Source organism: Physcomitrium patens, chromosome 6 (assembly GCF_059467195.1).
Source record: "Physcomitrium patens ecotype Gransden chromosome 6, ASM5946719v1, whole genome shotgun sequence".
Taxonomy (NCBI): Eukaryota; Viridiplantae; Streptophyta; class Bryopsida; order Funariales; family Funariaceae; genus Physcomitrium; species Physcomitrium patens.
Window position 1 is genome coordinate 18277146 of NC_143415.1, and position 18145 is coordinate 18295290.

The window sequence follows — 18145 nt, forward strand, 5'->3', positions numbered from 1 at the left end:
CTATCTTAAAATATAATTTTTGATAATTACTTTCATATTTTATTAGATAAAAACTTAGTGAATAGACTATGGACTACTTTTGTTGTAAACAATTATTTGATTGCACTTATTTCACTTATTTTGTATTATTCTTTTTTTTTTTTTATTTATTAAATCTTTCACTTCATATTACTAATTACAAGCAATTCTTAATTGAGTCCATCTTATAATTTGGATTAAAAGAGAAATTTACTCTCACACAACAATAAGTCTTAACAATTCTAATAGAATCAAATATAAATTATAATTAAAGCTTAATAAATATAATCAAACATTAATCAAGTCTAATTAAATTTTAAAATAAATTATAAAAGAAACACAAAGAAATTCAAAATAAATCCTAATTAAATTTTAATCAAATCTTAGACAAAACTTAATCAAATCCTAATTAAATCCTAAATCTTAAACAAATTCTTAATAAAGCCTACAATAGATTGAAACCTTGATAACTAACAATCAAGCCATTGATTTCAATTCAAATTTTGCATGCCTTTCAATAAATAAGCTCACAAAAAGTACAAATACTTTTAAGGGGATTAAACTTATCAAATAAAACTTAAATCCTAAAATCTGCTTGGATGTTGGCTAGCATTCTTTTCTAAACTTGATGTCAATTTCTCAAGCCAAAAGCTATTAATTCCATTGTTAAATACCTTTCAAAATTCACTATTTTTTAAAAAATTAAGTCTACTACTTACATACAAATTTTACCTTAATTCAATTGGCAAATTATTAAAGATCTTAGAAACCTTTATTGACCTTCAAAATCCCATTTTTGAGGCCTCAATTTACTTGAACTTCAATAACCTTCAATCTAACCATTCAATCATGCTCAAATTTATAGCACATAATAAGAACACCTATAATTACAAATCTACAAATTTTCACTTGTAGATCTACTATCAAATTTATAAAATTCTCTCAAATGTAAATCCTTTATTAACTTCACAAAATCAGATTTATGGAAAATAATCCTAATTTTGCAAAGCTTTTACAAAGTCATTACAAATTCAAATTATCCAAAACCAATGCTTAAAAAAACTTTATGAAGTCTTCTCTCAAATTGTACTCTTTAATTTGCAAAAGAACTTTGGAATCATCATAGGTGTGTGGTTTTGTGCTTGAGGGTCTGATTTTGATCCAAGTTAGCAACCAATTCTTTTCAAGTATCAATTCTTGTTTTTTTTAAGATAATTTTTACTAAAATCAACTCTTAATTCCCTTATATATATGTCTATATCTTTTGTTTTTCTAGTCTACTTTGTTTTGACTTATTTATGGTCCTACAAAATAAATAGAAGCTCATTTTGTAAAATGGTAGTATTTGCACTTTTAATTTTACTATCCTTTGACTATTATCTATATTTTTAAGATAATTTTCTATAATATTATAAAATAAGATCTTTTATAATATAATATTTTTTTACTCTTTCACCTATTAGTTGTGTTACATCACCATAGTGCCACATGGTTAACTTGTTCCACAAGCTACCAATATGTGTGATATGTGATTAATTTTTTGACCAAATTTCTAATCTACCAATGAACTACAAACACATATTAAGTCAAAACTGCATCTATGAAGATTTTAAGAAGCTTCTCTAGAAGATGTTATGAAATTATTTTATTTTTACCTATTTTTATCTAATCATATAGGTAATTATTGGAGTAAATATGTATGTCAGTGACATAACAATAAATCAATATATTTTATATAAGATATACAAAAATTTAATTTATTCACAAAATTAAAATAAATATACACATTTTTTAAAAATTATAAATTTTTATATATTTATTGCTACTAAAAATTACATCATCTATTTAATTATTATATTTATTTATTCTTTGCATACTTTATTTTCAAAAAAAGCCTTACAATTATTTTAGTATTTTTTAATATGTAATATTAATGAAATGTATGCTCTCTTATAAAGCCCTTGGTACCTTCCCAAATTCTTCTTCTTTTGTTCTAACATTGAATATTCTTTCCACTTCATATTCAAAACGTTTCTACACAAAATCCAATGGTAATTGAAATACATGCTTGTAATGTAATTGACAACATTGTATTGCCAATAATAGGACATAAAATTTTGAACATATTGAAAAGTTGGATAAAAATTGTAACATATTAGCAGCAAATGTAGAATCAATCTTGCTAACTTTGCAATCTTAACCTTCAAAATGAAGTGAGTGTGCTGAGTTTGTTGAGCAATCACTGCTCGCAGCAACATTCTTTGCACTTATCACCGCATTACCAATTAATCTCATTCATTGTAACTCAATTAATCCTCTAAAGTGGGGAAGCATCAATGGGAACGCATGGCACGATTGCAACAGCAATCGTTCAGCTTCAAGCTGTCGTTCCATCACTCACTTATATCCGCAAGTTAGTAATCTCTACTCACTGAAATTGCGGCAAAAATGTCAGGCATGAAACCAGATAGGGGATGAGGATTCAGGATTGGAAGATATGCCTGATAAGAAAGGAGCCTAAAATGGTGAAGACATTGGAACCCGCACAACATTGAGTGAGCGTTGCAGATTATTCTGTTACTAATAAAGTCTGTATAAAACCTAACTGTGAAGAATTGCTCCGGAATTGTTCCGGAATTGTTCAGAGTCTACGAGGATTCGCCGAGGGTGAACTCGTCTCAGAAACTACCCTAGCATCCATAGAAATTGGCTAGGAGATCATCCTCTCTGTGCCTGGAGAATTAGCACGATAACAGACGTTCTGTTTGCAAAAAGCAAGAAGAAGGCAGATTGCGAAGCAGATGCCGTGGCAGAAGATGATGAAGAAGTACCAAGCGGGAGCGTAGGGCGTGTCAACGTTCATGAACGGGTAGGGCCAGTAATGCACAATCCCAGCGCTGTGACAAATCCACTGGAAGGAAACGTAAGCGGTGCTCCATAGAATAAAGTAGCTGACGCGGAACCATGGGAAACGAAGGCTGTTCAAGGAGAATTCGATTATGAGGATGACGAGGTTGATGGCATGCTTGTTGATGTCGATGAAAGAGTGCTGCCAGTTCGGAGGTAGAAACACGGGCACCAAGAAGCCCCAGTAGATTAAGTCTGTGAGCACTGCAGCAGGCAAGACTGCTTGAAATACGCACTGAGTGACGTAGCCTTCCACACTTGCTTCTACTTGGGTCTCCTGCCCTCTTGCGAACGGCACTTCTGGTGCAGTTTCTTGTTCAGGTTGGATTAAGAATTTGTCCATGGCACCTCCATTTAATGGTTCAGTAAGGCTACTATCGTCAGGGTGGACTGAGGTCGTTGGAAGCGTGCTCCGGCTCACGGTAGCCATGGAACGCCCCTCAAGGTAATGCAATAAACTTTGCCGAAATGCAAGTGCAAAGTAGACAACAAGCAAAGTGAACGTCCATTCCGTGTAAAAGAACAGAACCACAAGATTTCTCCGGAAGGTGTTGTACCCGAGGAATGACAGAAGGTATATTAAACAGAGACCTCGAAAGAAAAGCAAGTAATTCGGGTTCACAGCTCCACCACAAGCGTTCCAAAGTTCCTCTCGGCGCAAATAACCGATTGGTACACGTGCAACTGAATAAGGATCCTCGACCTTATCTGACCGTGAAATCGAAACTTTCACGCCCTCGTACCTCCGCAACAAAACTACAGCTCCGATCGCGAAAACCGACACAAGGGTGACGCAAACCGCAAATGGCCAGTGGTACTCCATGTCCTCAACGAATCCACCACCAAAAAAAAAACGGCGATCACGCCAAATTCGACTCAATCTTCCACAAGCCACCGTCACGTACACTCCATCGCCAAGCTCCTCACCGCACAGCAGATGCGGACCCGAAGCGCAAAATTAAGCAACGCTTCATAGCCTCGTCGAGGTCGAGTTCCACGAAGGCAAACGGAGCTGAAAAACGTGCCTAGCACGCCTCGGGCTTCCCAGCGCGATGCCATCGTCATCACGAGGGGATTGTGTGATGCATCGACACAGGATGCGAAGGTCGTCCACATCCAGAAAAAAAGAGGCTTCCTTTGTCGAGACAACTTCGTCGCAGCATCCCTTCGTCGTCGTAGTGTCCGAGGAAACCAAAGCCATATAAATAGGAAAATCATTCTCCGCATTCAAAAATTGCGTTGTAATTTTCTAGTTGCAAAAACATAATCCCGGGGTTTCGACCGATCCCTCAGAGACAAGTGTAGATACTGCAAGCTTCCGCGACGCCGCCATATCCGTTACAACTCCCGCAAACTTTCCTTGGCCTCAGATGGCTTTGGTAGAAAACCACAGGCCACCCCGTAGCCGTGGATGAATGTGATTTGCACGATCGTCCATTCATTCACCAGTTCATTCATCCGTACATCTAGGGTCTCATTTTTGTTTATACTTGTATTTAATTTGACTGTATACAGCCAGATAGTATGGTATTTATTGTTGTGACACACGAGGTCTCAAGATTGATTCGTTGCACTAATAGAAATCCTGTCTATTTAACTATATTCTATTGCATATTAAGTGTTATATATATATATATATACTAAGACAAAGTGTCTTCATTTGGAACTCATGGATAAAGAAGGCAAATAGGTTGTGGAAGAATAAGTATTTAGTTAGTATCTTAATAGAAAATCCAAATGGCTTCAAGTATTGAACTATTTTAGTAAATCCTAAATCTTGAATTGTGTCTAATTATCCAAGAATGATTTTGTCTTTTTATTTGAAATGCAAATGGACAAGCCAAAAACTTTAAAGTATGCTTAAATTCTTAAAGTACTTAAACATCTACATATATCCATATATTTATATATATATATATATATATATATATATATATCTAAATTTTATTAGAGCCATAATACTAAAAAGATATAATAAACAGAAAATATAATTAAAAATGATTAAATAAGATTAAATACCATTTAATAATAATTATTATTTTAAAATTAGTAAGTGTGTTAATTTTAAATAATTAAATAAGTATTTTAAAAATAAAAGTGAGTATTTTTAGATTTAAATATATTATTTTTATATTTAAAAATAAAATTGAGTATTTTTAGATTTAAATATGTTATTTTTATATTTAAAAATAATAATATGATTTTTAAAAAATTGATAATTTTTTTTTTCACAAGGATCCTATCTATATTTATTCTTGCTATGTTTAAAGGTCATATCTGTGTTGATTTTTGTTATAATTGGTATATGTTTAAATAGTTGATATCGATTATTTTGAAGTGTTATTAGTACAATTTTAAAAATAGTAATACTGTACATTGACATAACAATATAAAATATAAAATTCATTAACGTTTATGCAATTTTTTATGTCTTTATAATCTCATATATTAAATGAAATGGATTTTATCTTGTTCTTTCATTGCTAGTTTTATGTTTCTAAATCATATTCTTTTTTAATAATAAATTTCTACTCATTGCAGCCACATGTAAAATGATCATTAATATACATTTATTAAAATCATATATTAGTTAATATAAAATTCAAATCTAAAAAGATTTTTTTTACCACATTGGAGCATTTGATTTAATAAAATTTCACCTCTCCAAAATCACTTATAACTTTTATCATCTAGAAATCAAATATACGTTACAATTGACGCTCATACCATAAAAACACTTTTTTCCTTTTTTTCACTTTGTAGTAAAGATTTCTTCAAATTTTATTCCAAAGATTTTGGGCATGGAAGTTTATCTTAAATCAAATGCTTCAGAAGGCATTTCTTATGACTCTTGAGTTAAGACATTAACTTAAAAAATAATCACATCAATATGTGCTACTGGCACATGTTACTACACTAAATTTCACAAGCAAAAATCTGAATGGTTTCATAACTTCACACATAGTTACTATTTTATTTTTAACTTTATTTTTATATTATTAATCCAACAATCTATCACATTAAAAAATCCACCAAAACACTCCATTCTGTAGAAAACGCTCTAAATTTTTTTTACGAAAATCCATTAAATTTGAACAAAAAGAAAAAGAAATTAATTGATCAAGTATTAACACAGTATTAAACCAAGTTCAACCTTACCAAACACACATCGCGGTTCATCTTTTTTGCAGAGAGTCCCAAAGCTTTCGTTGCAAATTTACTTTTACGCAAAAGGTAGCTTTTATTCACCATTGAGTAACTTTATTGAATGTTGCTTTTATAAAAAAAACCAGTGAGGGTGGTCTGAAGGGGCTCCGATGACGAAGAAGAAGAAGCCACTTACGACGAGGACCCACCACCAATAAATCAATGGCGATGGCCGTGTGGCTTCGAGGGGAGGGCGTCCATTCGATGACAAAGGCCTTGCTCCGCAGGAAATTCACACACAACCCATATTCCAGTGGAAGAAACGGAGGACAAGGATTTTGAATATTCCCGTTTTTAGCACGTCTCGGGAATGGCTCCTGCCCCAATCCTACCTCCTTTGCCATAGTCATCAAATTGGGCCGCACTTTGTTGTACCCTGATCATCGCTCGAAGATCGCTCTTGCTTCTTCAACTCAACGCCCAGTTTTGCGTGCGACTCTCCAACCCCTTGCCTCAGTTGTTTGTTGGATTCCTCTTTCGCTGCTGCGCTGCGTGGGTCGGTCGTTTGAGGTTTGGCTGTGTGTGTGTGTGTGTTTTGGGTAGGTTGTGTGCTGTGGCGTGAGTTTGGGAGGGTTCTACTGTGGGTTTGCCATCTTACATCTTAACTGAGTGTGGAAATTGAGTTTGAACTTTTTCCTCCCGATTCGGGTGGTTGTGGTGTGAATATCTGATCAACTGGTTCGCATTTCTTTGGTTCGTCTGTGGGGTCTTTGTTGATATGGCAGGAGTGCAGTCACTAGCCAGAAAATGAAAGCCACTTCCGACTAGCCAATTGAGTTTAGGTGTAAGTATTGACAAGAATTTCGGGTTTATCTAGTCGGGACTTACCTTTGTATTACTTTTTGATTGGTGCAAGGGCCCCTCACGATCCAAATAGTCCATTGTTCTCCTTTCGTTTTCCATCTCTAAGGATTTTGTAGAAGGCGTGCGTTTGGTGCTGCACTGGATAGTGTGAATTCAGGCTATTACAGGATCGGGATAATTGCTTGCAATGGTGCTCAATAGTTGGACGGTTTATCTAAGACTCCAATTAAAGGCTGGGTGGGGGTTCTGTAGGTCTTCTACGCCGATTCTATGTGTATCGTGGAAAGAATCTTTAAGGAAGTCCAAATGGTAATGGAATTTTCTGAACGCATAAACGGATGGATCAGAGATTGGGAATTCAATTTTTTTGATGCGTCCAATTTCACTCCCGGTCAATTGAAACCAGACCTGCGATTAAGGCTTGAGTTACATTATACTGGAAGCGCGCTTTCCCTTCTGATTAGCTTGTTATTATTCTTTGCCTGATCTTAAGAGATATTGATGTCATTGCATACACAAATTTGGATTTAATTTGGTTTCAAACATGTGTAGTATTTTCATTCAAACTGGTAGCCGATATTCTTCACTTCCAATCACTCATCATCTGATTTAATGATGGAAATACTTGCTAACTCGTCCTAAGGCGGTTGAAGCACCTTCTATATTTGCAGAATGGTTCTTGGATTCTTGGTATCTTGAGCATTTTTATATCTCTCTAACGTAAAATTTTGATGATGTTAATCTGTGAGTTGTATGTTTTTGATGAATCAGTTGAATGTGTAGCCCCAACTCACAACTTTTCTCACTGCACTGCATGGCTTCTCTCAGGTCTTGAAGTTGAACGGAAAGGATGAGGTGAACTATGGGGCTTGATTAAACTTTCATGAAGACAATTTAGTGCGACCTTGCTTCAGAAATACGAAAATGGGGTGTCAAGGTTGGATATGGGTGGTCGTCGCCTTAGTGTTATCCAGCAGCGTGATGACGACTGCTAAATTTAATCCTCATGTGTCTCCTCTGCTTAATGCGGGTAAAGGTCCTGCTTCCTTAGTTAATTGGCCTTTGTCGAATTCATGTGGTGTCACAGCTGCTGTGAATCCCTGTTGGGGTAGGATGGGAGTTGATCAACACTGCTAAAGCCGAAGTCCCATGTCTTTTAGCCAGACTCGTTTTATGCTTTTTGTAACAATATAAAGTGTTTTATTTATTTCAGATGAATTGTTGACTGTGGCGTTTTCTTATAGTGGGATGTAAATTGTTTTTTTATGCAGAATGGAAAAATATGAATGATATTGGAAAATTATTGGCGCAGGCTGTTCATCTTCCCTTGCATTCACAGAAAATGCTGCTAAAAGAGATTGGAAGTATTTACGCAAAAACGGGTGAAGGACGCTGTAATATCTTTGGAGGTCCGGCATCTTGTGAACCTATCCCCAAAGATACTGAATACGCAAGAAATTGTGCTGACGCCAATGAGAATGTAGATTGTGCATTCAAAATGACAGCCTTTGAACACATTTCAAGAGATCCTAAAGAGCACTTTCAAAAGAAGGTTGAAGGAGAAGGTAATGTTACGTTCGAACAAAAAGATAAGGTGTGAAAGTTCACTCATTCTTTGAGGTGCTGAATCTTATGGGCCATGTATTGTGTCATTGGGTGATCTTATCATTTGCTTTTGCCAACAACTGTTAATCACATGTGGTGATATCATGCAGCATAAAATTGAAATCTGCACTTCATTTGTAATTTTTTTCGGTAGCTTACATGATCATGGAAACCATCTATTGGTTGATGCTCCTATGAAGTGAAATGGTTCTCATGGCTTTAATGGAATTTTTTTCGACCAGGTTTGACTGCTTGTCCTGAATGCTACAAGAACATGCATCATTTTTGGTGTGGTCAAGTTGTACCAGCGTGTGGCACGTTCGACAAGGTCATTGATGAGATTCTGGTAAGTGTCCTTCTTTTGACGCATTCTGATACTTGTTTGTAATAGTAACCGCTTTGCAACTGTCATTGTTTTATTCTTATATCTGTCTGGCCTGCATGCATTTCTTGTCTTAGTATTTTGAATGATTATGTTCATGTTTTCTGGGCTTTCATTCACCTAGTCGGAGTAAGGATTTAACTGTTAAGCAGGCAGGGTGAGCAACTAATCTTGTAAATGTGACTTTTACTTTTTTGAAGCCCATGTTGACATCTGTTGCTGAGAAGAAGGAGAAACCGTCGGTTGCACTTCAACAGGCAGTGCCTCGCATTTTGCAATCTGCCAGCTTGGGTCTTCCTTGCAAGCAAATGTGTAACGCTATCACGACTACATGTGGATGTGGCCAAGCAGCTACATTTGGTGAAGTATGTGGACTTTTCTCTTGTTTTTTTTGTCAAGTTTGAGATTAAATGTGGAAGGGAAACCTTTAGATTTAGAGGGTTGGATGTCTTTGTTATAGTGGCTACTTTTACCAAAGTATGCAGAGCAATAAGCGCAATATACTGAATGTTTGAGCAACATGCGATGGTCAATACAATTTATGTTCTTGGTAAAGACGGTGGAAACCACTTTGGGTGTTTACGACTGTGAAGGAATTTAAACCATTGGATGACTTTGCAGGTGATGGAGTCGATTCAAAGCAGTAAACATCAGGATTTATACAGTACAAACATGTCCCTGTCAACAGCCAAAGATATCTTTCAGAGGGTTTGGAATAAGCCTGTCTGCGAACTGTTTTCAGATAAAGATACTCCTGGTTTTTCCGGTGTATGTGAAGTACCAGCGTCCTTGAATCAGTGCTCCTGGTGCGAAGGCAAAGCTGCACGACCCCAGTTTGTTCATCAGCAAATCGTCGCCCAATCGGCTCAAAGTATCTCCGGTCTGATGCAAGTAAGTTCTACCGTCTAATCGTGCATTGAGACTATCTTCTCAGAGTAGTCGAAGAGTCACCCAGCAGAAATTTGTAAATGTAGCTGTGTAGGTATGACATACATTCCAACTGTCTTTTACAGGGTGGCTTGGAGGAGATTCTGCTTGCTATAGGTGGTGAGAAGGTGAAGAGTACTCCCATTTGGAGCTGGACACATGGCGACGATGGTCCCCAAAAAAGTCGAGGTCACTCTGGCCCGTGGGTAGTTCTTATATTTCTCATCTTCATTGCTGCCGGTGCTTTTATTGCAGCTGTGAGGATTCAGCGCAACCGGCAGAATCCATCCCAGTATGTGGACCTCAATAGCATGGGCTACACTCCACCAATTTTGTGAAACTGCGTTGGATGGGTTCATTTAGTTTTGTTGTGCGTTCTAGCTCATTTGTAGCAACCACTCTTGTTTCAGATTGGCTGTCGGATTTATCCAGTTTTCCCCTGTTTTGTTCTGAAAGATTACTTTGTTTTTGAGGGTGTTAAACAGGATCAGGAAAATATACATGCATAGTCTAGGTATGTTCTGTAACTATCCAGTTTTTATATATCAAACAAAAACGCTGATTGTACTTAAGTTGTTGACTCCATCAAAAAATTTGGTTCAGCTGTTCTTTTTATTTTCTTTCCTTTCTATTTTTCGTTCTTTTTCCCACTTATTTTGGTTTTAGTTTTCTGTTTTTGCGATGAGTGAAAGTTTGTATGCGTTTACGAACATTTTATCTGATTTGTTACTACTGCGGGCTCTCTATGTAATTAAGTTTTTTCTTTGATTTGTTCAATTTAAAAAAAATTAAATTAAAAATATATTCTTCTATGGGCAATAAAATTCATGATTTTTTTTAATTCACTGTTCACGAAGGAATGAAATTTCTCTGTTCATCGAAGTTCAGTTGAAAGGACTTTGAGGATGAGTTTTGAAAGTCATTCATACATACGAGGAAGTAACTTGATATCTCTACAAGAATGTATGTTTGTTTGAAGAGGAGAATTGTTAAAATAATGCTCATAGGTATTTTTTTGCGCGCATGAATGGATGGTTTGTAGTGGTTCAAAGTAAATAGTGACGTTTAAAAAACAAATTAGGATTCTGTCGTAAAAAGATTTATGAAGTACATTGTTATATTTTTGGATGATTAAGCTTTTAAAAAACCATAGCATTGAAATAAGCTATGAGCTACAAAAGATTATATAAGAAACTATTTGCATGAATATATAAAAATTAGGTCAATGCATATTTCTAATAATAAAATAAGTGAATTTTGCATAAAAAGAGAATTTTAATTTATTCTGTTTTTGAGCATATCCAATTTTGTTTTGAATGACGAAAAGGTCAACAATCTTAAAATACTCATATAATTCGGTTATATTTTTGAGTAAATCAAATGTTTGCCAAATTTTTGTGTCACTTTTAATAAGATTTCCGAAAATTAAGTATTTAGAATTAAAAATATTAAAACATGTCTTTTGTATTATTTTATTGTATTCTAATTTTTTATTGAGGTTAATTTATTTTTTAAAGAAACTCAAAAATAGTCCAAAATAAACAATTTCGAGCAATTGTAATAATCATGATTTTTAAAGTATATAAATAATTAAATAATTTTCTTTTTAATAATTTAAAAAATAAATGAAACAAATGTATGTCTTTTGTATTATTTACCATTTGTATTCAAATTTTATGGCAAGAAAAAAATATTCTTGTATTTTAATAAAAGTTGTTCATTTCCATGAATTCAATATTTGGGACAAGCAACCTTATGAATATTATACAATTTTTCAATTTCTTTAATTTTATTGTTTATAAATAACACAATAAAAGCATGAACTATTTAAATAATTCCAATACAAAAGAAAAAAAAAATGACATCTATGTTGAATTGTGGGTAATAAAATAGATAAAAATATCAAAAACATACCATAAATACTACCTTGTTTCATTTATATCATATTTGTCAAAACTCAAAATTCACCCATAAAGCTACAAGCTCAGGTCTTCTTGGATGAATACTGTCCATCCAAAAAACCGCATTTTGAAGACCTCCCCACCCCTACCCAAAAATACATTTATTGTTGTTGCTGTTGATTATTTATTTTACTTTATTTTATTTTATTTTTTCCTTCATGATTTAGTTAATGTCTGCTTCCATCATGCTTGGCAAATTGCAGCCATTGATTCTACATTTGGAAGCATTCAGCGTGTTAAGAAGCTGTGCAACCCATTTGGACCTTTGAGGATCGGTCTGCAGCTCATGGCCAGGAGACAGATTCATGAAGAGCACCTTCTGTGACACATTCATTCTGTGGTTTTGCTACGCAACCAACATTTGTTGGTGTTGGTGTTGGTGTATGGCTTCAATGGGAGCAAACTTGAAGACACTGGTTTTTTTAAACAGGATAAGAAAACTTGCTCATGAGAGCGTAAACTGTACATTTCTTTGTGTGTTATTAAACACTGTCAAAAGCTGAAAATGTGTACATTTTCTAGTTTTCGATTAACCCCAGTGTTCCTCCTAGTAGGTATTAGGGTTTTTCTTTCTTTCTTTTGTGGTATACGTCACTAAGAATGATGTGTACAGCCACTTGTTTATTAGGTGCACATTGATGAGATTCACATCTGCATCATGAAGCTTGGTACCTGAACAAGCTCGAGTGGACAGCCGGTACTTCATAGATAGTGTGAGTCGACATGAGAGGGCTGTAGTACTCTAGTGACGGGAGAGATGTGTGATGAATATTTCTGTGGGTTTGATCAGTCCTCATATCTGTGCGTTCACCTGCAGCTCCAAAACATATATCTCGGTAGCCTTCAACGCTGCAGCTGACATCCTCACGATCTGGCACAGGTTCGAGGGCCAGAGCTTCAATAAAAATCACAGAAGTGGCTATTTATATTTGTCCACCAACGCTGGGTTGTGGGTTCTTAGTTCCGATGCAATGAAGCTGCCTCAACTTGTGATGATGCAAAATGAGTGGAAGCTATGAATTTTTTCTATTTTGGACAGCATTCAAGTGAAGAAATGGTACCTCCTTGATTTCATCGGTTGTGATGATAAGTGGTGGTGAGTACATTATGTTATTCCCTGCGAAGCGTACCAGCATTCCTAAAGCAGTGCACTGCCCTGAGAAGTACTCTCCCACTCCTACAATCCACAGCCGTAGTGAATGCCGGAGATGAAGTAAAACTACATCTGCATCTTGTTTATTTTTCTTTTTCTTTTTATTTGTTTTTATTCATCTAATTTGGAAATAAGAATCAATGAGCAATCTGTGGCTGCAGAATTGGAAGGATCACGTGGCCTACCCCAGTCAACAGGAAAGCTTTCCTTAGTCTCCTTGTTACTAACAAACTCGATTCCAAGAACCAATCCCTCGCCTCTCACCTGCAAAATGGTCCACTTTATCAGAAATATTGTTTAGGGGTTTGCTCAGCTGAAAGAGATTGACGAGCAGTGGGCTTGACCTACCTCTCCAATGATGGAGCTGGAGGCAAACTTCCTCATTTCCGTCTGAAAGATTGCTGCTACTTCGTTGACGTGAGCAAGTATATCTGTCTCCCTGCAAGAGCACAACAGTTACATTCGTGTGCAATATGTGCTGCAGAACATTAGCATTAAAATCAGACTGACAACCTCAACAAAATATGAACTTCTACTGCGTGTAAACCACGTGAGCATACTTGTAAATCCGCAGCGTCTCCAGAGCCACTGCGCATGCCACTGGGTGGCCACCGTATGTAAACCCATGTCCAAATGTACCTGAGAGAAAAAGGATAAAACTAATCAAGGTCGGGGCTAATGAGAACAACTCATTCCTGACCTGCTGGTTAATGAATTGGCACTATAAATCATGATAAGTTAATAAGGAAATTGAATAAGTTCACGCGGAAATAGACACGGTAAATATGTTCCATCTCACCTAATCTATTGCTTTGTTTAGCCAAAACGTCAAATATGTGCTGTCCAAGAAGAACTGCTGATATCGGCATGTATCCAGATGACAGTTGCTGCACCGTAAGCAATAGAGAGCTCAGCTCACCACCAAGGTATCAATGGTACCATCAACATTTATTCAAAAATTCTTGAGTGTTAAAGGAGTATTAACCTTGGCTATTGTGAGAAGATCAGGTTTGATATTATACTTTTCACACGCAAACATAGTTCCAAGTCTTCCGAATGCGCAGATTACCTGCAGATTCATCACAAGGCAGTGACACCATGAGTTAATAAGTCGGCTATAGAATTTTTCATTTACCACCAGAATATGTTTCCTGGTTCCTCTGTAGCTAGATATAATGATGCCAGTTGAATTGAATGCTTGCAAGTTTTACCTCATCTGCAATTAAAAGAACATCGTACTTCTTCAAAATCGGCTGAATTTTGTCCCAATATGTTGCTGGTGGAGGAATGACGCCGCCAGCACCCATTAGGGGTTCTGCAATGAAAGCTGCTATCTGGGATATATCCACATGTATAAAAGCACGTCAGCAACAAACGTATTACCATCCACAATACACAGAAGTAATCAAACACAACTCTCTTGCGATTAAGAAAACCTAACACATGGGAAAGTGTAAAATATCAAAGAAATGAGTGATACACTGAGGTTTGCGTTGAATGAAGAGAAGCATCAGGGGAAGGTCGTACAGTGTCGGGACCTTCTTTCAGTATTAACTTCTCAAGATTGTCTGCCAATCTTGAAGAATAATCTTCTTCGCTCTCATCTGAATCAAAGTATTAGGACTCAGTTTCATCAAGGGGGTTGATGCTCCAAATTTTGAAATCCTACATACTGAAATAGCTAGAATTTTAAATTTTGGAAGAAGATAGGGATAGAAAAACTCAAGGCTGTTACTGAACACAATCTTACTTGGTAGATGATACCGCCAATAGTGAGCACAGTCTGTGTGTAACACGTAACTTGCAGGTAAATCAAAACCGGTGTGAAGGGGAGTCAATCTGTTAAGTGGTCGAAAGCAATTTAGCTTGTTTCGATCTTTAGTGATTTTGTGCTTATCAATTTTGGAACTTTTCTGTGGTTTGAATGTTTAAATCAATCCACAACCAGAAATTAGCATGTTCTCATGTTAAGCAGAAGATTTCATTTGAACACCTCTGTTCTATACTTTTTTGTCCAATGGTATTTTGCGAGAGGGTTTGGTAATGCACCCTGAAAGACTGGCAGCTGACATTGTCGAGCCATGATACCTGGAACAATATTAGATCCTCACGTCTTAACATTTTCAAAAGTAGTACTTCACATATTGAAACCTAAAATAGAGCATTAAAGCATTACAACAGGGTGAAAATTGGCTTGCTTAATCTCATACTCCGCGTTAGAATAATTTCTTTTTCCCGGCAAATCACTTACGATGAGTGACGTGAAATGATTTTCTTCTTTTTCTCTCTTCCTAATGCATTGTTGTAATACCAGGCCAATTTCACCTGCGAGGATAGTTCTCAAATGTATCAATGAAGATATTTCTCGCCGGATTTTGTAAAAGACCAGAAAGACACATAATAGTTTTTACAGAATTGTACAACTATCTCGATTATTCCAAAGAAAGTGTTGATTACACTGTAAAATAATCACCTGAGTATCATTGGCCTCGGAGCCAGTATTACAGAAGAACACTTTACCCATCTTGACAGGCTTGAAGATGTCAATTAGCTCCTTCGCCAAGTCCTGAAAAAATGAAAAGCGGAAATCATGTGGTCAATCACACAACAAGAAAATCACATATAGTAAGAAAAGTAAACTCCATTGTGGAACAGTCACAAAAAAATATCTGATACTAAGTGGGATGAAAACGTGGTTGTGGGCGAGGTTCGAGTACAAGGGGCGGTTGTGATGTCCGGTTCCAAAAGGAATGGTAGAAGGGCAACTGGGTCATCTGATTCCACGCCGCGTTCATAAGCCGTTTTTCACTGAACCCTGCAAGAAAACAAGGCTACCTTTCAATCGAGTAAATTAAAAGCTTCGCTGAATTATTTGGTGCTCTAGAAGACATTCCTTTCCATCGTCTCGTTTTATGTGCCTCTTCTGTGGAAAGCTACAAACGGAAAGGCCGTCGTGTTGGTAAAGGAAAATATCTTTTAAGAGAGTGTAAGTAATTACCCATAGAGGCACACCAAAGGCCCGCCAAAGCATCCAAGTACTTTTTGCCATTGCGATCCCAGACATAGACGCCCTACAACATCACAAGCGTCATTCTGAAGATAGGATCCGCATTCAAACCAACGACAACTGAACCCAAGAGTATTTTTCTCCGAAAGCCGTCACACTACGGAAGTCCCTCATTATTGAAGCACAAAACATGACTGAAAACTTAATATAGCAGAACGTCGAGCTAATCAGTACCTCGCCCTTAGCGATGATCAGAGGCTCAGTTTCCATCTGTTGACTCCCAGATGTAAAAGGCGCGAGCATTGAATGTCCGTGATACATCCTGATCCCCCAAGGAGTACAATCAGAGGCCTCTCAAGATATTCAGATACATAGAGTGGGGCATTAAAATAGCGCACCAGTCTTGTAGTTTGTTATGTATATAGTAACACACACACACACATTTTGTAGTCTTTTGATCTTTAGAATTAAACCCTAGACCATCAAACGTTCAAAGTAACACGTCTTTGTGAGACTAGTAAGGTAACATTATTTGGCTCTAGAATCTGCATTAAACTGCAAATGTAAGAAGAGAAATTACAAAAGTACAGTAAGTGCTGTGACTGCGTGGTTGGGGCGAACTCAGAGGACTCTTACCCCTCATTGTCAAGCGTGTCCTGAACAGGTTTCATTTGAAGCACGTATTCGAATTCTCGTGATTCACATGATTTCTGGACCTCCTCGCGGGTAGAGTTGCATGGATGTGCTGTACCCATGTGTGTACTGTTGATTGAGCATGTGCTACTGAGAGGCGCGCAAGCCATTACGAATTCCTCGTCACACCAAGATGTTGATTCTGCAGATCAACAAAATTTAACCTTTGAAGCCACCAACAACCACTCTGGCAAAGGGCAAACGAATGTATTCAAGCTGCTGATCATCGTTGACAACTAAACTTCGCTAGTTCCACCTTGGCCCAGAGTACGACATCCCGACCCAAAGTACTGTCTTACACAAGACTGCACACCTGCACTCCGGTTCCACGAATTACTAGGAAACGACACATCGACCTATGTCTGCAAGTCATGAGATTCCTAAACAACAGCATTCTGGAGAAGTGGAAACTCATGTACAACTTCATCCACGAGGTAAAAAAAATATACAAGAAAAGCAACTCCTAGCTTCTGCACCCACGGAAAGGAACCAGAGACGCAAAGTTACTCTGCAACACAACTCGGTTCACGAAGAAAAACCAAGCATTCCAGAAACGAGAGCCAGTCAGAGACAACACACGCCGATTCTCGTCATCCCCACCCACCAACCAGAAAGAAAGAAACATGCAGGTCGGTTTCAGGGGAGAGCCTCACAGAATGCATCAAAAAGAATAAAAAAAACTCAACAGTCTCAACCGCTATTCATGAACGTCCACTCTGGAATCTGCCCAGGCAAAACTACACCACCGACAAACGAACGAACGCAAGGCAGCGGAGGTCGCAATCCAGAAATTCACGAGGCTTAGCAACGACGGGTGGGGTTATGAACCGAAAGAGGTGGGGGATGATAATCCTGCACCTGCGAATGAAACCCTACAACACCGCAGCGCAGGCATGGCAATCTCTGGCAATGCGACGCTGCTGCACTGTGCTGGGTGATGGCAGCATTGCTTCTTGCATCCTACGGTGGGTGAGTGAAGCTCAACAATGGGCAAGGGGGCCTGAATCCTACCGCGATTCCCAATTCGGCACGAGCAGGGAGGGGAATCATTCAATCCAATCGCACACCACCTCTCTTTCTGACCTGGTCGTGATGCTTTGCGAGACGGCGTCAATTACGAGGCGCCGTGGGAAAAACAAAACAAAAATTACAAAAGCCCCTCCTTTCCTTCCTGCCACGCTGGACTGCCACGCTGGACCATCGTGGGATGCTCCTGCTGCTCTTGTGTCCTTTTCTGATTCCTTTTTGGACTACTTTTTAGTTGTATTTTTAGTGTTTTTTTAATGGGGTTTTTTTAAGTGGAAGAGGGGGGGGGGATGGGAGAAAAGGGGATTTTGAGAATGAGCTTTGGAGGTTCTGTGTGGGCCATGGGTGTTATTTTATTTTATTTTTTGCTTCATGAGAAAGTCTGTGGTCTTTGTCCACTTTGTTCAAGTCTAACCTTTGTTGCCTTCTTTTTTTACTTGTTCTTCTTATGGAAT

The 18145-nt window shown here is 37.3% G+C and overlaps 3 protein-coding genes across 12 annotated transcripts; 1 reads left to right on the forward strand and 2 right to left on the reverse strand.

Moving 5' to 3' along the window:
* Positions 1-2296: 2296 nt before the first annotated feature.
* LOC112283101 (uncharacterized) lies at positions 2297-4265 on the reverse strand. The gene has a single exon (XM_024521416.3). It carries the CDS (start codon positions 3746-3748, stop codon positions 2729-2731), a length of 1020 nt encoding a protein of 339 aa, XP_024377184.1. The 5' UTR covers positions 3749-4265; the 3' UTR covers positions 2297-2728.
* A 2242-nt stretch (positions 4266-6507) lies between these two features.
* On the forward strand, positions 6508-10465 carry LOC112283969 (uncharacterized). Of its 6 annotated transcripts, XM_024523397.3 has the most exons (9): positions 6508-6642; positions 6858-6916; positions 7189-7245; positions 7765-7966; positions 8208-8501; positions 8784-8887; positions 9124-9288; positions 9545-9814; positions 9937-10465. In XM_024523397.3, exons 4-9 carry the CDS (start codon positions 7861-7863, stop codon positions 10186-10188), a joined length of 1191 nt encoding a protein of 396 aa, XP_024379165.1. In that variant the 5' UTR covers positions 6508-6642; positions 6858-6916; positions 7189-7245; positions 7765-7860; the 3' UTR covers positions 10189-10465. The 6 variants fall into 6 exon arrangements, with proteins under 6 accessions (XP_024379165.1, XP_090107590.1, XP_024379166.1 ...); XM_090251464.1 differs by lacking the exon at positions 6858-6916; XM_024523398.3 differs by lacking the exon at positions 6858-6916 and having other exon boundaries at positions 6508-6562.
* Positions 10466-12274: 1809 nt separating this feature from the next.
* Positions 12275-17677, reverse strand: LOC112284110 (vanillin aminotransferase). 5 transcript variants are annotated; one of them, XM_024523681.3, is made up of 18 exons: positions 17523-17677; positions 16608-16806; positions 16206-16293; positions 15963-16035; positions 15682-15779; positions 15438-15530; positions 15216-15289; positions 15014-15052; positions 14715-14803; positions 14492-14568; positions 14176-14298; positions 13950-14033; positions 13764-13851; positions 13525-13603; positions 13313-13403; positions 13150-13228; positions 12873-12988; positions 12275-12682 (listed from the first exon to the last, which is right to left on the reverse strand). In XM_024523681.3, exons 1-18 carry the CDS (start codon positions 17557-17559, stop codon positions 12605-12607), a joined length of 1605 nt encoding a protein of 534 aa, XP_024379449.1. In that variant the 5' UTR covers positions 17560-17677; the 3' UTR covers positions 12275-12604. The 5 variants fall into 5 exon arrangements, with proteins under 5 accessions (XP_024379449.1, XP_024379452.1, XP_024379450.1 ...); XM_024523684.3 differs by lacking the exon at positions 17523-17677 and adding an exon at positions 17351-17447; XM_024523682.3 differs by lacking the exon at positions 17523-17677 and adding an exon at positions 17318-17447.
* Positions 17678-18145: the final 468 nt, after the last annotated feature.